At 42.2% G+C, this 20222-nt stretch overlaps 1 protein-coding gene across 4 annotated transcripts in view; it reads right to left on the reverse strand.

Moving 5' to 3' along the window:
• Positions 1 to 20222, reverse strand: part of fam135a (family with sequence similarity 135 member A) — a 208536-nt gene that overhangs the window by 73227 nt on the left and 115087 nt on the right. For all 4 annotated transcript variants that reach the window (XM_059645496.1, XM_059645499.1, XM_059645497.1 and 1 more), the window contains 2 exons: positions 14454 to 14580; positions 4575 to 4728 (listed from right to left, as the gene is read on the reverse strand). In XM_059645496.1, coding sequence (XP_059501479.1) covers positions 4575 to 4728; positions 14454 to 14580 — 281 coding nt within the window. The remainder of the gene's footprint in view (positions 1 to 4574; positions 4729 to 14453; positions 14581 to 20222) is intronic.

Genomic DNA, 20222 nt, shown 5'->3' on the forward strand with positions numbered 1-20222 from the left:
TGATTGGGGTTTGAAAACAAAAATAAGCAATTAGGGCTGAAAGGCTCTTATTTAAATTTATTCTATGTTACAATTCTACTTTTAACCTGCATTACTCCTCAAACATTAATACTGCATCTGCAAGAAATGATTTGTGGGCCTTTCCAAAAATACTGACATTTACAAAATAGTCCAAGGATGCAGCACAGAGTTAGTAAAATAATGAGGTGTCAGCAATCATTTCTTTCGCTATGCATAGAAGTACTGCGTGAAAGCAATAAATCCATTGGTTACAACATGACTTAGCAATTGTTCAAGAACAAAAGAATATGCAACAAAAATATCAAACAAAAGAACACATTGAAGACAAATTTTTTCACATAACAAATGAAGCTAAAATGAATTCTGAATATCAAAAGTGTTGTTTGGTTCATTCAGCTTAGGATCCCACAACTATAAATTCTGACTATCAAGTGTTGTTTGTTTCATATAGCTTAGGGTTCCACAACTGCAGTGAGAGAAAAGCACATACAGCAAACTTTGTTTTAAGTGGCGCTACATGAACTGGCACTCTTGATAAACTAGCAAAAATTATATACCTGAAACACAGTAAGTTTACTGTATCACTGCAATCGCCGCCATGTCAGAGTAGTCAGTTGAGGGTGTGAATAATAAGGTTCTCTGCTAGTAAGTTTTAGTTAAGGCACAGTTGCATTATTATTGAAGTGATTTATGATAAAAAAAAGCGTAATATGGTAATACATATACACCCCACATTACACTTCTATTACTTAGGTATGTTCTTACATTGACTATGTGCAATTCTCTGCCTGATGCCCTGGTTTCCTCCCACAGTCCAAAGAAGTGCAAGTTAGTTGGATTCAGCAGGTTAAATTGCTCCGTAGTGTTCAGGTCGATTAGATAAATGCTGAGTTATGGTATAAGGGTGGGGGTGGAAGGCACAGAATCAATGGGCCAAATGTCCTCTATCGACACTGATTTTAGTGTGCAAGTTACTATCAAGCTGACTGCCCTAGGATAATAGTGAATTTCAATAGTGGGTCATTACACTCCCACCCTCACCCTATTCACATATACTAAGTGATTGTTTGGGTTATTTGAGTTAGACTGACAGGCGAACAACATTATGACCACAATGCTACTCTATATTTTAACACAGCTTCTTGTCTTTAAACAGTTGCAAAACAAGGATCACTTTGAGCTAATTGTTGAGATAGACGTCTCCACTTGTCTCCACAAGCTCTACAGCACAGGCAAAATATACAAAGGAAATAAAATTCCTTTTCACAAATGTGGGCACTGGAACTCTGACTTCAACCTAAGTTGTTGCTGCTGTTGCATAAAAGAAGCTTAGCAGCCACACAGGAGAGGTCCGCAGGGAGAAAAGAAGCATTTTTGAATTCTGCCACTGGTGTTCCAAACACACCTATGTTAGGTCCGTCTATAACAAAATTTACATTGCAAATAAAGAGGCGAATAACTGAGCACCTCAACCGATTGTGGCAATACACCTGTTAACATTAATGGTCACTGACAGCTTGGTTACATGATAAAAATGAGCTGGGATCAATTGTGCTTTTCTCAAAGACAACGAGAACTGAGCACTCCTACAGATTCTCGCTACTCAGGTTTGTCGAACACTCTTTCCCAAGATACATATGAATGTTCAATGATCAAGACATGCAGGTGAGCAACATTCATTATTCTGAGAACTACTTATTTTGTTCCACTTGATAGATTTAATATATTTCACAATTTTTTTTAGTTTCTATTTGAGTTCTGTGGCAACTACCAGTAAGCACTTACAAATTAAAGCTATCAAAACGAGGTTAGTCCCAATACAGTAAAAGCAAAATCGGGCATCAGAAGGAAGTAATGTAGACATTTAAAAATAACTGGCCATATTTTTGTAAATGGAAACATTTTCCATTTTGAAGAGGGCATAGATTTAAAGTGATCTGCAAAGCAAGCAAGGGTGAAGTGAGGGAAAAAAAAATCTTTACTGAAAAAGTAGTAGTTAGGATTTGGAAGGCACTACCTGGAAAAATGGTGGAGACAGGTTCAATGTAGCATTCAAGATGGCATTGGATTTTTTTTCCGGATAGGAATGGTGTGCAATGGTTTGGGGAAAATGGAGGAAATTAGCAGAAGGTATTTAATTTCTTATCATGATACGGTGCAGGCATGATGAACTGAATGGCTTCCATTGCCACCGTAACATTTCTGAGATTCTGTGATTGAATAACTTGATTGTGTTATTTGATGGAGTAAGGGGAACAGTCATGAATGTAGAGAAGTTTTTTTTTCCATTCTGTGATAGGATGAAGTCATTGACAAGGCCAACATTATTTACCCATTGCAAATTGAACAGTCTTACCAGGGCATTTCAGTCAGCAGTTACAGTGACCAGATTGGATTTACATGTGGGCCAGGCCAAGTCAGATCAGGAAATTTCCTCCCTTAAAGGGCATGAGTGAACTAGATAAGCTTTTGATGGCAATCAACGATAGCTTCACAATCATCATTTTTGAGGCTAGTTTTCAATTCAATTTTTATTAACTGAACTTAAATCCCACCAGATGCCTTTGCTGGACTTGAAGCCATGTCCTAGAACATTAGCCTGGGCCTCTGGACTAATAGTCCAGTAACATTAGACCAAAAATACAAAATTACATATTTTATGTAGTGATATCTGCCTGACAGGATGGTGGAGACTGGTATTCTCGCAATGTTTAACAATCATCTGGGTGAGCACTTAATTTGCAACAACAAATTGTAGGGTATGGACCAAGTGCAGGCAAATTGGATTAGTGTAGTTGGGTGATTGTTGATTGGCTTAGTCATGGTGGGATCAAGTCCCAGTTTCTATACTGTATGAATCTATGACTCTATATCAGGATCTGATAAAGCTGCATATAAATCAATTGTTAGCACAATTACGATGCATGGAAAGGCAGTACACAGAAGGCAGACAGTAGCAGTGCATGTTTGCTTTTTAGACTAGAAAGACATGTACAATAGTGTTGTGCGGAGGATAGTGTTGTCAGTCCATTTTCAAGGAATTAGGGACCTGACTTGGAAGTTATAACATAAGCTTGCAGACAGCAAAACTATGGCTCCCTGCATCACTGGCACCCCAAATCTGCAATGGGCACTATTTACAAGATGCACTGCAGCACATTTCAACCTTTTCACTGTGTAATCAACAGAACACCTTGAATCTCCATAACAGGTTCATCTCTACCTGTCTCAGCTTCTCTACTGCTGAAACATCATGTATGCCTTTTATCTCTCCACTGTTCCAATGCTCTTAGAGCTTCCTAGCCTCCAAAAGCTTGAATATATTAGAACTTTGCTGCTTGCTCAGCCAGCATAATCATTCCTCCAGTCCTGGCTTGGCAATGCTTCATTCTTATTGGAGTCGTTCCAAGGTCTCACCTCTCCCACGTCTGTAACATTCTCCTGCCTTGCAACCTTCAGAGGACTCCGCATTCTTTCTGTGTTCTTGGGGATCCCCATTTTATATCACTCCAGCATTGCTAAAGTGTTTGTGTTCAAAACTTTGGAAATTCCTTACCTTAGCCTCTCCATCTCTTCTTCGGGATTTCCTTAAAACCTACTTTTACCCAAAATTTTGATAATTTGTTCCAATATCTCCACATTAAAGGAACATCATAAATGCAAATTAGTGCTATCGGACAATTATGAACAAAGAATTAAAGAGGGTCAACTGGGCATTTCATTCAGAATCAGCACGGGCACAATGGCCTCTATTCTACAATTCTCTGAAAATGTGATTTTTAAGTAATTAAATAGAATTGCATTTGTATTGCTCAGAATCATTAAGTTGATAAAACAGCTTCATCTGTTCGAAGAACTGAAGTAAAATATCCAAATTCTGAACGAGAATAGTCGGACACAAAACAAAACAACTGATCAAATAGAGACAGTGAGAACTGGTGATGCTGAAAAAAGATAACACAGTGTGGAGCTGGAGGAGCACAACAGGTCAGGCAACAGAGGAGTCGAAATGTTTACATTTTGGGTCAGGGTCCTTCTTCAGAAATGAGAAATTTCTGAAGCAGGGGGTTCCAGACCCGAAATGTCAACTTTCCTTCTTCTCTGATGCTGCCTGGTCTGCTAGGATCAAATATTTAAGTATCTTAAGTTTAAAAATGACTGCTCGATCAATTGCAGCAAGGCAGCTTTTTTTTCAGAAGGGGGAAACAGGTCAAAGCCTTCTCCAGTGGGTCAAAATCCACTCGACCTTCAAGCAAGGCAGGGCAAAAATGACAGTTATACTTTAACAAGGGAACACATACGTCAGTCCACCAAGATGGGGTGCACTGGAAGGGGTGGTCAAGGAGTGGAGCAACCACAATATAACAACACATTTATAAATGCAGCTTTCAATTCAAGTGTGAATGGATACACATGAAGAGGGAAGAAATGGCAAAATGTTGTGGAATGCCATTTTTTACATGAGACATGACATGAAAATGAATATCTGATAATTTGTTTGGAAACATTTATAGGTCAGGAATTCTTGTTTAGGTGAAGCAACAATTACTTACCTAACTCCATCCTGTGAGATGTAGGCAATTCTTTTGTAACCATGGTAAAGTAATTGAAAAGGCCCTTGTAAGCCTGAAGCAAGCTTGAACAGAGATTATAATGGAAATTGTATGCATGCTGCATGCAGCTTTCTGGCACCACATAATTGCTGCCCTGAAAATAAAACAAGTTTGATGGAAATCAATTGAATTCACAAATTATGCAACCAGAAAATTTAAAAAAAACTAAGACCTACAGGTAAGATAGCAAAACAATTAACTTTAAGTACAATGTACAGCTATGGTCCAAGACAGCTGACCACCTAGACGACTCCCATGTTAAATTCCATACTAAACCTTCAAACTGAAATTCAGCGATGAAAATCTTCTATTTGAACAACCTATTACCTTGGTGTTGGTTGATACCTACAAATACATTTCCTTCATTCCTTTCCTTTTCAACCAACTTTTGCCCTGCACTGTTAATCTTCTCCACACTGATATTTCAAATGGCAGATTTCACTTCCATCCTCAGTTACTCTGGCCCCATTACATTCATTTTTATGCTTTATACTTAGAAAGCTGTAACATATTTTTCTCTCAGCTGAAAATGTCCCTCTGGCACGCTAGGTTTACTGCATGGGAGTCAAGGGTCTCACTTATGTCCTTATCTTCTGTGCCAAAGGTGTAAAATGCCTTCTTACTCTCTAAATATAATACATCATTGTCAACCTTTTCTCATTTAATTCCACCAGGAACATTTTATCCTCTCCTCGCTGCTTTCTGAAGGACCATGCCTTATGCCCAACTGGCTTATTCCTGTACATCCAACCAATATTTGCCACTTTCCTGTGAAATTCAGGAAAATTAAGCTTTGTCCATCTGTGACTCTTAGTAATCTTCAGGGTCTCAAATCTAAAGCCAAATTTATACTTACTCTCTCCAAGCATACTGCATCTGTGGCTCATCACACAGTCTCCACTACACTTAACTGAATCTTGATCACTTGCATACAGTCCAAGGGTAGACCGGTGCAATCCCTGTCAATTACTGCTTCAATTCCCTATTCTGCTCTGCACGGCTTTCTTTGAATGATCTCCAGTACAAGTTTGAGGAACAGATAGGTCAGTGTCTGTGTAAACATTAGTATAAGTGCTCAAAGTTAAGACATGCACATGTGTGTTTCAGAGATGGACTCAGGCCTGTCAGCCTCCAGAAGAAATCAGAGACAGTAGGAACTGCAGATGCTGGAGAATCGGAGACAACAAGGTGTACAGCTGGATGAACACAGCAGGCCAAGCAGCATCAGAGGAGCAGGAAGGCTGATGTTCCAGGCCTAGACCCTTCTTTAGAAGGAGGGTAGGCCCGAAATGTCAGCCTTCCTGCTCCTCTGATGCTGCTTGACCTGTTGTTTGATCCAGCTCTATACCTTGTTATCCCAGAAAAAAAATCAGGCAGGATTTCCCCAAAACTCCACCCACCCACTCTCTGTAGCTCTTCCAAACATACGTACAATATGTCAGTATTTGATGAATAAGGCAGCAAGGTGGTAGAGTGGCTAGTATTGCTGCTTCTCAGCACCAGGGACCTGGGCTTGATTCCTGCTCTGGGTGACTGTGTGTGGAGTTTGCACAATCTGTCCATGTTCTGTGTACCTTTTATCCAAGTGCTCTGGTTTCGTCCCACGGCCCAAAGATGTGCAGGTTAGGTGGGTTGGCCAAGCTAAATTGCCCCAGAGTATCCAGGGACACACAGGTTAAATGAATTAGCCATGGTATATACAGTGTTACAGCTATTAGGTGGGGTGGTGTGCTTTCAGAAGTTCGGTGAAGACTCTATGGGCTAAATGGCATTCTTCTGCACTGTAGAGATTTTATTACAATCTGACTGAAATGGTGAATAGGAATGTACTAGTATTGGGTTTGCAACATGAAAACAGACAGGCCCGTTGGGCCAAAGACTGTTTTTTGTGCCACAGATACTATGAAGTAAGGGAAACCAACAAACATAGGAACAAATCAGGAATAAAAGAAACTAGAAAGGAATAGCTCAAAAGTCCTTACGCATCTTTCAGTTTTAAAGAGAGTCGCGGATTCTATTGTGCAATTTAAATGTCACGTGTGTGCAGATAAGTTCTGTCTTATTAACTTAAAGCTAAATTTTTACTTCAATTCTCAATAAACATGCTGCATTTTAAACTGGGGTTGGGTGTGAAGAGAGAAGATCAGAAAAGGCCTCATTCTTTTTCTTCACATGTGGGAATTGGCATTTATCACCTGTCCTTAGTTGCCACAGAGAAGGTGGTGGTGAGCTGCCTTCCTTAACCATTCCAGTCCATGTTTTGCAGATTTACCCACAGTGCCCTTAGGGAAGGAATTCCAGGATTTTGATCCAGTGACAGTGAAGGAATGCCGAGGCACTTCCAAGTCAAGATGGTGAGTGGCTTGGAGGGGAATTTGCAGGTGGTGGTGTTCTCATGTATCTTTTGCCCTTGTCCTTTTTAGAGGGAAGTGGTTGAGAGTTTGGAAGGTGCTGTCTAAGGATCTTTAGTTGATTTCTGAAGTGATTTTTGTAGATAATATACATTGCTGCTACTAGGGGATAAAATTTCGGGATTTTTTTTACGGATTTCGTATCAATCAAGTGGGCTTTGTCCTGGATGGAATCAGACTTCTTGAGTGCTGTTAGAATTACACCCATTCAAGCAAGGGAGTATTCCATCACACTCATGACTTATGCCTTGTAGATAGTGCACAACACTTTGGGAGTCAGGGGAGGGGAGTTACCTGCCACAGTATGCATTGCCTTCATGCTCTTAGAATCATACTGGCATACAGCATGGAAACAGGCCCTTTGGTCCAAGCAGTCCATGCTGAACATAATCCCAAACTAAACCTGCTCCTGGCCCATAACCCTTCAAACCATTCCTATTCAAATACTGATCTAAAGTCCTTTTATAAACATTGTAATTGTACTCACATCCACCACTTCTTGCTATTACAGCTATTACGGAGAGTTATTGCCATTACCGAGACTTGGCTGAGGGAAGGGCATGATTGGCAACTAAATACCCCAGGGTATAAATGCTTCAGGCAGAATAAGAGGGAGGTAAAAAGAGGTGGAGGAGTTGCATTACTGGTCAAAGAGGATATCACAGCTGTGCTGAAGGAAGGCATCATGGAGAACTTGAGCAGTGAGGCAATATGAGCAGAGCTCAGAAAATAGGAAGGGTGCGGTAACAATGTTGGGGCTGTACTACACGCCTCCCAAAAGCGAGTGAGAGATAGAGGTCCAAATATGTAGGTAGATTATGGAAAGATGTAGAAGCAACAGGGAGGTGGTGATGGAAGATTTTAATTTTCCCAACATTGACTGGGATTTACTTAGTGTAAGGGGTCAAGATGGAGCAGAATTTGTAAGGAACATCCAATCCAGCAGGGTTTTCTAGAGCACTATGTAAATAGTCCAACTCGGGAAGGGGCCAGACTGGACCTGGTATTGGGGAATGAGCCCAGCTAGGTGGTTGAAGTTTCAGTCGGGGATTACTTTGGGAATAGTGATCACAATTCCGTAAGCTTTAGAATACTGATGGAGAAAGACAAGAGTGGTCCTAAGAGTGCTGACCTGGGGGAAGGCCAACTATTGCAAAATTTAGCAGGAGCTGGGGAATGTGGATTGGGAACAGCTGTTTGAGGGTAAATCCACATTTAATATGTGAGAGGCTTTTAAAGAGAGGTTGATTAGAGTGCAGAACAGACATGTCCCTGTGAAAATGAGGGATAGAAAGGGCAAGATTAGGGAACCATGGATGAGAGGTTGTGAGAAATTGTGAGACTAGCAAAGAGGAAAAAGGAAGCATACATGAGGTCTAGGTGACTGAAAACAGACAAAGCTTTGGAAGAATAACATCGGGCAAGTAGGACCAATCTGCAACGAGGAATTAAGAGGGGGCTAAACGGGGTCATGAAATATCTTCAGCAAACAGGGTTAAGGAAAATCCCAAAGCCTTCTATTCATACATAAGGAGCAAGAGGGTAACTACAGAAACGGTTAGCCCACTGAAGGACAAAGAAGGGAAGTTATGCGAGGAATCAGGGAAAACGAGTGAGATTCTTAATGAGTACTTTGCACTGAGGAGAGGGACATGACTGATATTGAGGTTAGGGATAGATGTTTGATTACTCTAGTTCAAGCCAGCATAAGGGGTGGGGGGGGAATGTTGGGTATTCTATAAGGCATTAGGGTGGACAAGACCACAGGGCCGGATGGGATCTATCCCAGGTTCTTGAGGGAAGCGGGAGAGGAAACGGCTAGGGCCTTAACAGATATCTTTGCAGCATCCTTGAGCACGTTGTGAGGTGCGGAGGACTAGAGAATTTCTAGTGTTGTCCCCTTATTTAAGAAGGGTAGTAAGGATAATCCAGGTAATTATAGACCAGTGAGCCTGATGTCAGTGGTGGGGAAGCTGCTAGAGAAGATACCGTGGATAGGATCTATTTACATTTGAAAGAAAATGGGTTTATTCATGATAGGCAGCATGGATTTGTTCAGGGAAGGTCATGTCTTACCAACTTGATAGAATTCTTTGAGGATGTGACAAAGTTGATAGACGAGGGAAGGGCTGTCGATGTCAGATACATGGACTTCAGTAAGGCATTTGATAAGGTTCCCCATGGTAGGCTAATGGAGAAAGTGAAGTGGCTTGGGGTCCAGGGTACGTTAGCTAGATGGATAGAGAACTGGCTGGGCAACAGGAGACAGAGTTGTAGGGGAAGAGAGTTTCTCAAAATGCAGTACTGTGACCAGTCGTGTTCCACAGGGATCTGTGTTGGGAACACTGTTGTTTGTGATATACATAAATGATCTGTAGGAAGGTATAGATGGTCTGATTAGCAAGTTTGCAGGTGACACTACGACTGGTGGAATAGCAGACAATGAAGGTGGCTGCCAAAGAATGCAGCAGAATATAGATAGATTGGCCAGTTGGGTGGAGGAATGGCAGATGGAGTTCAATCCAGGCAAATGCAAGGTGATGCATTTTGGAAGATCCAATTCAAGGGTGAACTATACAATAACTGGAAAAGCCCTGGGAAAAACTGATGCACAGAGAGATAGAACATAGAACAGTACAGCACAGAACAGGCCCTTCAGCCCACAATGTTGTGCCGACCATTGATCCTCATGTATGCACCCTCAAATTTCTGTGACCATATACATGTCCAGCAGTCTCTTAAATGACCCCAATGACCTTGCTTCCACAACTGCTGCTGGCAACGCATTCCATGCTCTCACAACTCTCTGCGTAAAGAATCTGCCTCTGACATCCCCTCGATACTTTCCACCAACCAGCTTAAAACTAGGACCCCTCGTGCTAGCCATTTCTGCCCTGGGAAATAGTCTCTGGCTATCAACTCTATCTATGCCTCTCATTATCTTGTATACCTCAATTAGGTCCCCTCTCCTCCTCCTTTTCTCCAATGAAAAGAGACCGAGCTCAGTCAACCTCTCTTCATAAGATAAGCCCTCCAGTCCAGGCAGCATCCTGGTAAACCTCCTCTGAACCCTCTTCAAAGCATCCACATCTTTCCTATAATACGGCGACCAGAACTGGACGCAGTATTCCAAGTGCGGTCTAACCAAAGTTTTATAGAGCTGCAACAAGATCTCACGACTCTTAAACGCAATCCCCCTGTTAATGAAAGCCAAAACACCATATTGCTTTCTTAACAACCCTGTCCACTTGGGTGGCCATTTTAAGGGATCTATGTATCTGCACACCAAGATCCCTCTGTTCCTCCACGCTGCCAAGAATCCTATCCTTAATCCTGTACTCAGCTTTCAAATTCGACCTTCCAAAATGCATCACCTCGCATTTATCCAGGTTGAACTCCATCTGCCACCTCTCAGCCCATCTCTGCATCTGGGTGTTTAGGTCCATTGTACCCTGACGGTGGCAACATAGGTCGGATAGAGTGGTCAAGAAGGCATACAGCATGCTTTCACTCATCGGATGGGGTACTGAGTACAAGAGTTGGCAGGTCATGCTACAGTTGTGTAGGACTTTGGTTCGACCACATTTGGAATACTGCGTACATTTCTGGTCACTACATTACGAAAAGGATGTGGATGCTTTGAAGAGGGTACAGAGGAAGTTCACCAGGATGTTACCTGGTACGGAGGGTGCTAGCTATGAAAAGAGGTTGAGTAGATTGGGATTATTTACATTAGAAAGACGGAGGTTGGGGGGGGGGACCTGAGTGAGGTCTTCAAAATCATGAGGTATAGACAGAGTGGGATAGCAAGAAGCTATTTGCCCCCAGACTGGGGGACTCAATTACTTGGGGTCACGATTACAAGGTGAGGGGGGAAAAGTTTAAGGGAGATATGCATGGAAAGCTCTTTACGCAGAGGGTGGTGGGTGCCTAGAATGCGTTGCCAGTGGAGAAGGTAAAGGCAGGCATTGTAGCATCATTTAGGATGTATGTAGACAGATACATGAATGGGCAGGGAGCAGAGGGATACAGATCCTTGGAAAATAGGCGACAGGTTTAGAAAGAGGATCTTGATCAGCGGCTTGGAGGGCTGATGGGTCTGTTCCTGTGCTGTAATTTTCTCTGTTCTTTGTTCCTCTGGAAGCTCATTCCAAATGTGAACCACCTTTTGCGTAGAACATTTGTCTCTTATGTCTTTTTTAAAAGTTGTCTCTTACCACCTTAACAATGTGCCCCCAGCGAGTTGAGAAGATTTGTAGCTCAGGTTGAGTTTCTGGATGTGAGTTTGCTCGCTGAGCTGGAAGGTTAGTTTTCAGACGTTTCGTCACCATTCTAGGTAACATCATCAGTGAGCCTCTGATGAAGCGCTGGTGTTATGTCCTGCTTTCTATTTATCTGTTTAGGTTTCCTTGGGTTGGTGATGTCATTTCCTGCATTGGTGATGTCATTTCCTGTTCTTTTTCTCAGAGGACAGTAGATTGGCTCCAAATCAATGTGTTTGTTGATGGTGTTCTGGTTGGAATGCCATGCTTTTAGGAATTCTCGTGCGTGTCTCTGTTTGGCTTGTCCTGGGATGGATGTGTTGTCCCAATTAAAGTGGTGTCCTTCCTCATCTGTATGTAAGGATACTAGTGATAGTGGTTCATGTCATTTTGTGGCTAGCTGATGTTCATGTATCCTGGGTGGCTAGCTTTCTGCCTGTTTGTCACAGTTCTTGCAAGGCATTTTGTAGATGACGTTCGTTTTGCTTGTTGTCTGGATAGGGTCTTTTAAGTTCATTAGCTGCTGTTTTAGTGTGTTGGTGGGTTTGTGGGCTTGTGGGCAACCCTGATGCCAAGATATCCGAGTAGTCTGTCAGTCATTTCGGAAATGTCTTTGATGTAGGGGAGAGTGATTATCGTTTCTGGGCCCGTTTTGTCTGTTTTGTGTCCCCAGTCTTGAAATTCCCCAACCTAGGGAAAAGACAAATGACCATTCACTCTATCTGTACCCCTCATTATTTTATAAACTTCTACAAAGTCGCCTCTCAACCTCCAACCCTCCTTGCAGCCACAGTATTTATACACTGAGTCCACTCGAGTTTCTGGTCAATGGTAACCCTGAGGATTTTGATAGCAAGGATTTCAGCGATGGTATCATCATGAATGTCAAGGCAGGGTGGTTAGATTGTCTGTAATTGGAGCTGGTCATTGTCGGGACGTACAGTAAATGTTTTTTACCACTTGTTGCTCAAAGCCTGGATAACGCCCAGACATTGTTGTACTTGAAAATGGACTGCTTCAGTATCTGAGGAGTCTCAAATTGTGTTGAACATTGACCAATTATCAGTGAACATCCCCATTTCTGGCCTTATGATGGAGAGAAGGTAATTGATGAAGAAGCTGAAGATAGTTGGGCCGAAGACACTACCCTGAGAAACACCTACAAAGATGTCCTATAGGAGAGATGACTGATCTCCAACAATCACATTATCTTGCTGTTTTCCATGTATGACTGCAGCCAGCAGGCAGTTTGCCTCGATTACCATTAATTCCAGAATTACTTGGGGTCCTTGATGCCACACTTTCAAATGCAGCCTTGATGTCAAGGCGGTCACTCTCGCCACACCTCTCGAATTTAGCTCCAGGGCTGTAATGAGGTCAGGAACTGAGTGACCCTGTTGAAACCTGAACTGGGCATCAGTGATCAAGCTTTTGCTGAGCAGATGCCACTTGATAGTGCTGTTGATGACATGTTCCGTCACCTTAATGATAGTTGGGAGTAGACTGATGAGATGTTAGTTGGCCAGTTTGGATTTGACCTGCTTTCTATGTACATGACGCACCTGTGCAATCTTCCACGTTGTTCGGTAAATGCCAGCATTGTAACTGTACTGGAATAGTCGAACTAGGGGAGCAACAGGTTCTGGAATAAAATGTCTTCAGTACTATTACTGGAAAGCTGTCAGGGACCACAGACTTTGCAGTATCCAGTGCATCCAAATCATTTCTTGTTAGCATGTTGAGAGAATCAAATTGGCTTTTAAGACCGGCATTTGTGATACTGGCGATCACTGGATGAGGCCAGGATGGATCATCCACTTGGCATTTCTGGCTGAAGATTGCTGTGACTGCTTTAGCCTTACCTTTTGCTGATGTGCTGGGCTCTTCCATCATTGAGGAGCAATGCTTATTATAGTCACATTTACACAACACACTGAAGTCTATAAGCAAACCATCAATTAAAAACAAACACTGAAGCCTTCAGTAATAGGCCTGTCAAAAAATCTGTCTTTTAAGGCTACTCATTTATAATTGTTTTAAGTCATTGTTTTCTCTACTGCCATGTCTCTGACTCTGTTCCTTCTCATCACTTTTCTGTTTGTTTCTATTAACACAGAAGCTAATTCAGATTCAAATAAGAAAAATCTCATTTCAATTATACTTATTCTGTTGTCGATATGATGGAAACCAATGAAAGACATGGTGATGCCACATCCTCCTTCTATGATACCTTTCTGTACCAATACAGAAATAACATCTGGATTTTTACGTCCTTTTTCTTCACACTTCAAGATGCCAAACACTCCCTCATGGTGCAGTAATGACTTACTCATATTTCTTTCAATCTAGTCTACCACAATGGCTGCTCACAATTTAATCACCTCTACACCAGGGAGACCAAACACAGACTGTATGACCACTTTGAACAATACCTCTACGCAGTCTATAAGCATGGTTGCAAGTTTCCAACCTGTCATTTGATTTTCCACCTTGCTCTCACTCCCAACATTTCTGTCTTCAGACTTCTGCACTGAACCAGTGAAACTTGATGCAAGCTTGAAGATCAGCAGCACCTCATCTTTCAATTAAGTGCTTTACAGCCTTCTGGACTCGTGAGAGCACTCAGCAACTTCAGACAGGAAACTTTGCCTTACCATTTTAGTTTACTTTTCTTTATACTTCTTTCCCCTTTAATTTTGCGTTCAGTAATCAGTTTCACACACCAGTTCTAGACGCATCTTGTTTCCTCTTTTCCTTCCCCATCCTTTGGGCCTAAAAGATTAAAGCTTTTGTCTTTTAATCTCTCCTGTCTTGTATTCTATCAGGGGCCTTTCTTTTATTATTGTCCCAACCACTGAAAATCTATTGTGTTACCAAGTTTTTCAAATTCTGACCCAAGGTCACAGACCTGAAACACAATCTATTTTTCTCAGCAGATTCTACCGCCACCTGCAGAGTATTACCAACATTTAGAATTCCAATTTTAGATTTCCAGCATCCACACCATTCTGATCTTAACAAAATGACTAATTAATAATGAAATAATCGCCAAAATTAGACTGTTACAAGTATTTTGCTAAAGCATAGTTCAAAACAAAAATCTGTTCGACCCTTACGTCAGCACGAATTGGATTATGTTATCTTACATCAGGTGACAGCTGTTTTGTATAGCTACTGCCAAAAACCACACTCTCGAGGGAAGGAATGCTATAATCCTTGCTTTGGACTGGGGCATTCCTGTTTAACCAAGTGTTCTTCACAGGACGAGGAAAGCTAAATAGGAAACAAAATCAAATTAAATATCAACACAAAAGTCCAACTGACAATCCCCAAATTATCAATATGGGGAACAGATTTTGTTTCTTGTAACCTACCAAAGTCAAACTTTTCTATCATAACCTTAATATAATTTAGGTCCTTTGTAAACTTACTCTACAGCAATCCAATACATTTTAAATGTAAAAAATAAATTTTATTTTTCATTTGTTCACAGAATGTGGGTGTTGCTGGTTGCTCAGAGGACGGTTAAGAGTCCATTTCGTTGCTGTGCATCTGGCGTTATACATAGGTCAGAACTGTTAGGGATGGAAGATTTCATTCCCTGTCATTTCTTTCACTGTCGCTGGGTCAAAATCCTGGAAATCCTTCCCTAATAGCATTGTGGGTCAACCTAAAGCAGGAGGACTGCAGCGGTTCAAGAAGGCAGCTCACCACCACCTTCTCAAGGGCAACTAGGGATGAGCAAGAAATGCTGGCCAGCCAGTGACACCCAAATCGCACAAATGAAAAAAAAAGCAACATTAGCAAACCAGATGGATTTTGATAACAATCCTCAGGTGATTACAGGGTCACCATTAAGTGACCTTTTTAAAAATTTTATTGAATTCAAATTCTCCCAACTATCATGGTAGATTCTGAACTCTACTCTTAGCCTCTATTTCTGGATTACTGCTTCAGTGATGCTACCACAACACCACCATCTTCCCTTTACACTTGATGACATTTTAACTCCTCACAAGAGATATCATTCAGGTTTCTGATTTAGAATGTATACTTAGTTTTATGCTGCTAAACAAACCTGGTTAAGTTAATTCTATCAGTTAGCAAATGAACAAAGACAGAGGATGCATAGGCTACAGTGTAAAACAGATACTCAATCCAAACTACAGATTAAAAAGGCTTTGTCTCAAATGAACTGTCATTGTGGGACAAGTGATGGTGAGGAAAGGCCGTAAAGCATAGGGCAAGCAGCTATGAAAAGAAGCCACTCTATGAAATAGGGAAGAAACTGAAACAAATTATAAATGTGAAAAGTTATGTCAGAGGATTTGAAAACTTACGTTCATTTTACAACTAAGTTCAAATATATCATTTATTATAAGGTCAATGTTTAATTAATCACTGAGGTGATAAAACTAAAACTGACAAGAAGTTTCAAATATAACTGATGGAAAATCACATAGCCTACCACGTACCCTGAGACTGTGACCCCGGTTCCTCACAGAAGTGAAATCTGTCATACCTAAATAACACGATTGTTGACTTGCTCGCTGAGCTGGTCAGTTTGTTTGCAGATGTTTCGTCACCATATAAGTAACATTATCACTTTCCCTCCGGCAAAGCATTGGTGTTCTGTCCTGCTTGCTATTTATAGGTCTCAGTTTGCTGGTGTGAGTGGCATCACTCCCAATTTGTTTCTTAGTGGTTGGTATATGGGGTCGAGTTTTGCATGTTTGTTAATGGAGTTCCGTTTGAGAGCCAGGCCTCCAGGAATTCTCATGCGTGTCTTTGGTTGACTTGTCCTAGGATGGCTTTGTTGTCCCAGTTGAATTGGTGTTCTTCTTTGTCCATATGTACTGAAATGACTAATTGTTGGTCATGTCTCTTGGTAACTCGCTGGTCCTTGTGAATTCTGATGGCTGGTTTCCTTCCAGTTTGCCCCATGTAATGTTTTCACCAGTCTCTGCAATAGTATCTGATGAATAACGTTGGTTCTGTTAGTTGTGGTTGTCAGATATTTTATTCTCATCAGTAGCTGCCAGTTTGTGAGCCACCATGATTTTCTAGGGGTCAGAGTAATCCGGTGGGCATTTCAAGTGTGTCCTTAATGTATGGCAGGGTGACTGTGTGTCTCTGGACGTGTTGTGTCTGAATGGGTTCTGAGGAAGGGTCATCAGGCCCGAAATGTTAACTCTGTTTTCTCCTTCACAGATGCTGCCAGACCTGCTGAGCTTTTCCAGCAACTTTGTTTTTGTTCCTGATTTCCAGCATCTGCAGTTCTTTTGGTTTTGATTACTATTGTAGTTGAGTATCTGATCTGTATGGGTGGCCCTACTGTGCCCGCTGGTTTGGAACTCACCGTTTGAGCATTACATCCAGGAAGAGAAGTCTGTTGTTGTTCTCCTTTTCCCTGGTGAATTTTATGCCAGTGGGGATATTGTTTATGAGTCGAAGAGTTTCTTCCAGTCCAGAGTGTTTGATAATGACAAAGGTGTCATTCACATAGCAGATCCACAGTTTTGGGTGGATGTTGGGGAATGACTGTCTGTTCCAGTCTTTGCATTACAGCTCCCTCTATTTATCGTGATATCAGAGATCCCGTAAGTGTTCCATTGATTTGTCCATATATCTTGCTGTTCAAGGTGATGTGCATTGTGACGTACAGATCCAATAGCTTGAGGGTGCTGTCTTTGCTGATGGTGTTGGTGCTGACAGGTGTCTGTGCTCGTGGTCTGTCTAGTAGCAAGGCTAGTGTTTCCTTAGCTAGGAGGAAGTTATTGGAGCTAAATAGTGCAGTCACGAAGGAGACCATGATCTCATTCTCATCTATTCTGGTGTCCTTGATGATGATGTTGAAGAATTCTTGGGCGGAATGGGTGGAGTGGTTTGAGCCGTCTATGAGGTGATTCAATCTGCTCTGTAACTGTTGCGTTAGTTTGCTTGTTGGTTTACCTGGAAATGAGACTAAGGGTCTGAGGGGGATCTCTGGTTTGTGTACCTTAGGGAATCCATAGAAGCCGGTTGTGTTTGTAAGGAAATAATAACCTTGCTACCAGACAGGCCCGGGATAAAGAAGCCCAATAACATGAACGCCATCTGCAAAGACAGTACCCTCAATCGACTGCATCTGTGTCTCACAACCCACTTCAGCTTCAACAGCAAGGTGAAGGGACAAATAAATAACACCCATGGGATCACGGATACCAGGATTAATAGTGGAAGCAGTTATGCAAAGTCTGGAATGAACAGTCCTTCCCACCATCCAACCTAAACTATGGGTCCGCTATGTGGATGACACCTTTGTCATTATTAAACACTCTAAACTGGAGGAATCCCATCTCTTCAAACAACATGCAGCATAAAATTCATCAGGGAAGAGGAGGAGAACAACAACAAACTTCCCTTTCTGGATGTAATGGTCAAATGTAAGACCGACGGTGAGTTCCAGACCAGCGCACAAAGGAAGGCCACCCATGCAGATCAGATACTCAACTATAACAGCGATCATAAATCACAGAATCCCTGTAGTGTGGAAACAGGCCCTTTGGTCCCTTGAGTCCACACCAAACCTCAGAACATACCTGAACATCGTGGGCAATTTAGCATGGCCAATCAACCTAACCTGCACATCTTTGGACTGTGGGAGAAAACCAGAGCACTGAGAGGAAACCCACGCAGACACCAGGAGAACGTGCAAACTCCGTACAGACAGTCGCCCAAGGATGGGATTGAACCTGGGTGACTGGTTCTGTCAGACAGCAGTGCTGACCACTGACCCACCTTGCCATCCCAATCATCCCAATGTCCACAATCAGAGATGCATCAAAACACTCTTCAAGTTAGCCACAACATACTGAAGCACCCTGGAGCTGCGCAAAGCCGAGGCAGAACACCCACACAGCGTCTTTAGAAACAACAGTTACCCAAAAAGTGTAGTCTGCCGATGCCTACGCAACAGGAAGACACAATATCTTCAAAGACAACAGTCACCGTTCCATACATTAAAGACATACCTGAAATGACCACCAGATTATAAAGGCTTCCAAAAGCATTACATATGGCAAACCGGAAGGAAACCAGCCATCAGGATTCACAAACACCAACTAGTTACCAAGAGACACAACCAACAATTAGTCATTTCAATACACACTGACAAAGAAGGACACCAATTAGACTGTGACAATGTAGCCCTCCGAGAGCAAGGCAACCAAAGACACGCACGAGAATTCCTGGAGGCCTGGCACTCAAACTGGAACTCCATTAACAAACATGCAGAGCTGGAGCCCATATACCAACCAGTAAGAAACAAATCCGAAAGTGGTGCCACCCATCCCTGCAAACCAAGACCAAAAAATAGCAAGTGGTGCAGAACACCGATGCTTTGCTGGAGGTAGTGTTGATATTACCTAGAGTGGTGACAAAACATCTGCAAACAAACTTACCAGTTCAGTGAGCAAGTCAATGACTGTGTGAACAACCTGAGCTATAAAACTTCTCAAAAGCCTTGAATACAGAAATAATAGCTAAGCAAAGAATAATAAGCAAAAGCAAGGAACATAATAAAGACCATAAATCTGTGCAGCTTACAAAGGAGCTTGTATAATTTTTAGAGATAGCGAAGTGTGGTCCTGGAGGAACATAGCAGTCCAGGCAGCAGAGGAGCAAGTAAGTAGACGTTCCGGATCGGGACCCTTCTTCAAAATCATTTCTGAAGAAGGACTCCAACTGGAAACATCAGCTCTTCTAATCCTCTGATGCCGCCTAGCCTGCTGTGTTCCTCCAGCTTCACACTGCAATTGTACATCAGACAGACAAAGAAAATGGAGACTGCACCTGGAGTATTGTGTGCAGTTTTGGTCTCCAAATTTGAGGAAGGACATTCTTGCTATTGAGGGAGTGCAGCATAGGTTCACGAGGTCAATTCCCAGAATGGCGGGACTATCATATGTTGAAAGATTGGAGCGACTGGGCTTGTATACACTTGAGTTTAGAAGGATGAGAGGGGATCTGATTGAGGCGTATAAGATTATTAAGGGATTGGACACTCTGGAGGCAGGAAGCATGTTTCCGCTGATGGGTGCATCCAGAACCAGAGGACACAGTTAGAAAATAAGGGGTAGGCCATTTAGAACAGAGTTGAGGAAAAACTTCTTCACCCAGAGAGTGGTGGATATATGGAATGCTCTGCCCCAGAATGCAGTGGGGGCCAACTCTCTGGATACTTTCAAGAAAGAGATGGATACAGCTCTTAAAGATAGTGGAATCAAGGGTTATGGGGATAAGGCAGGAACAGGATACTGATTGTGAATGATCATAATGAATGGTGGCGCTGGCTCAAAGGGCTGAATGGCCTACTCCAGCAACTATTGTCTATAAAATCTATTCCTGTTAGTGATGCAGTAACACAGTTTTGAAGAGGAGCCATACCAGACTTGAAACAATTACGTTTGTTTCAGTTTCCACAAAGATCGTGCTAGCTTTCTTGGCAAGATGATCTGAATTCAGAGCAGGGATGCTTTCCACCAGTTACACAGGGCCGCAGTGAGACCACACCTGGAGTACTTGTGCACAACTTTGGTTTTCTTCCTTAAGAAATGATATACTTGCCATAGAGGGAGGGCGGTGAACATTCACTGGCGATTACAAAGGATGGCAGGACTGTCTGAGGAGAGAATGTTAAATAAAAACAGAAAGAACTGCGGATGCTGTAAATCAAGAACAAAAACAGAAGTTGCTGCAAAAGCTCAGCAGGTCTGGCAGCATTTGTGAAGAAAAATCAGAATTAACATTTCGAGCGCAGTGATCCTTCCGCAGAACAGATGTTGCCAGGCTTGCTGAGCTTTTCCAGCAACTTCGGTTTTTGTCCCAAGGACAGGCCATTTGACAGGACCTGTATTCACTATAGGTCAGAAGGA

Source organism: Stegostoma tigrinum, chromosome 4 (genome assembly GCF_030684315.1).
Source record: "Stegostoma tigrinum isolate sSteTig4 chromosome 4, sSteTig4.hap1, whole genome shotgun sequence".
NCBI classification, from domain to species: Eukaryota; Metazoa; Chordata; class Chondrichthyes; order Orectolobiformes; family Stegostomatidae; genus Stegostoma; species Stegostoma tigrinum.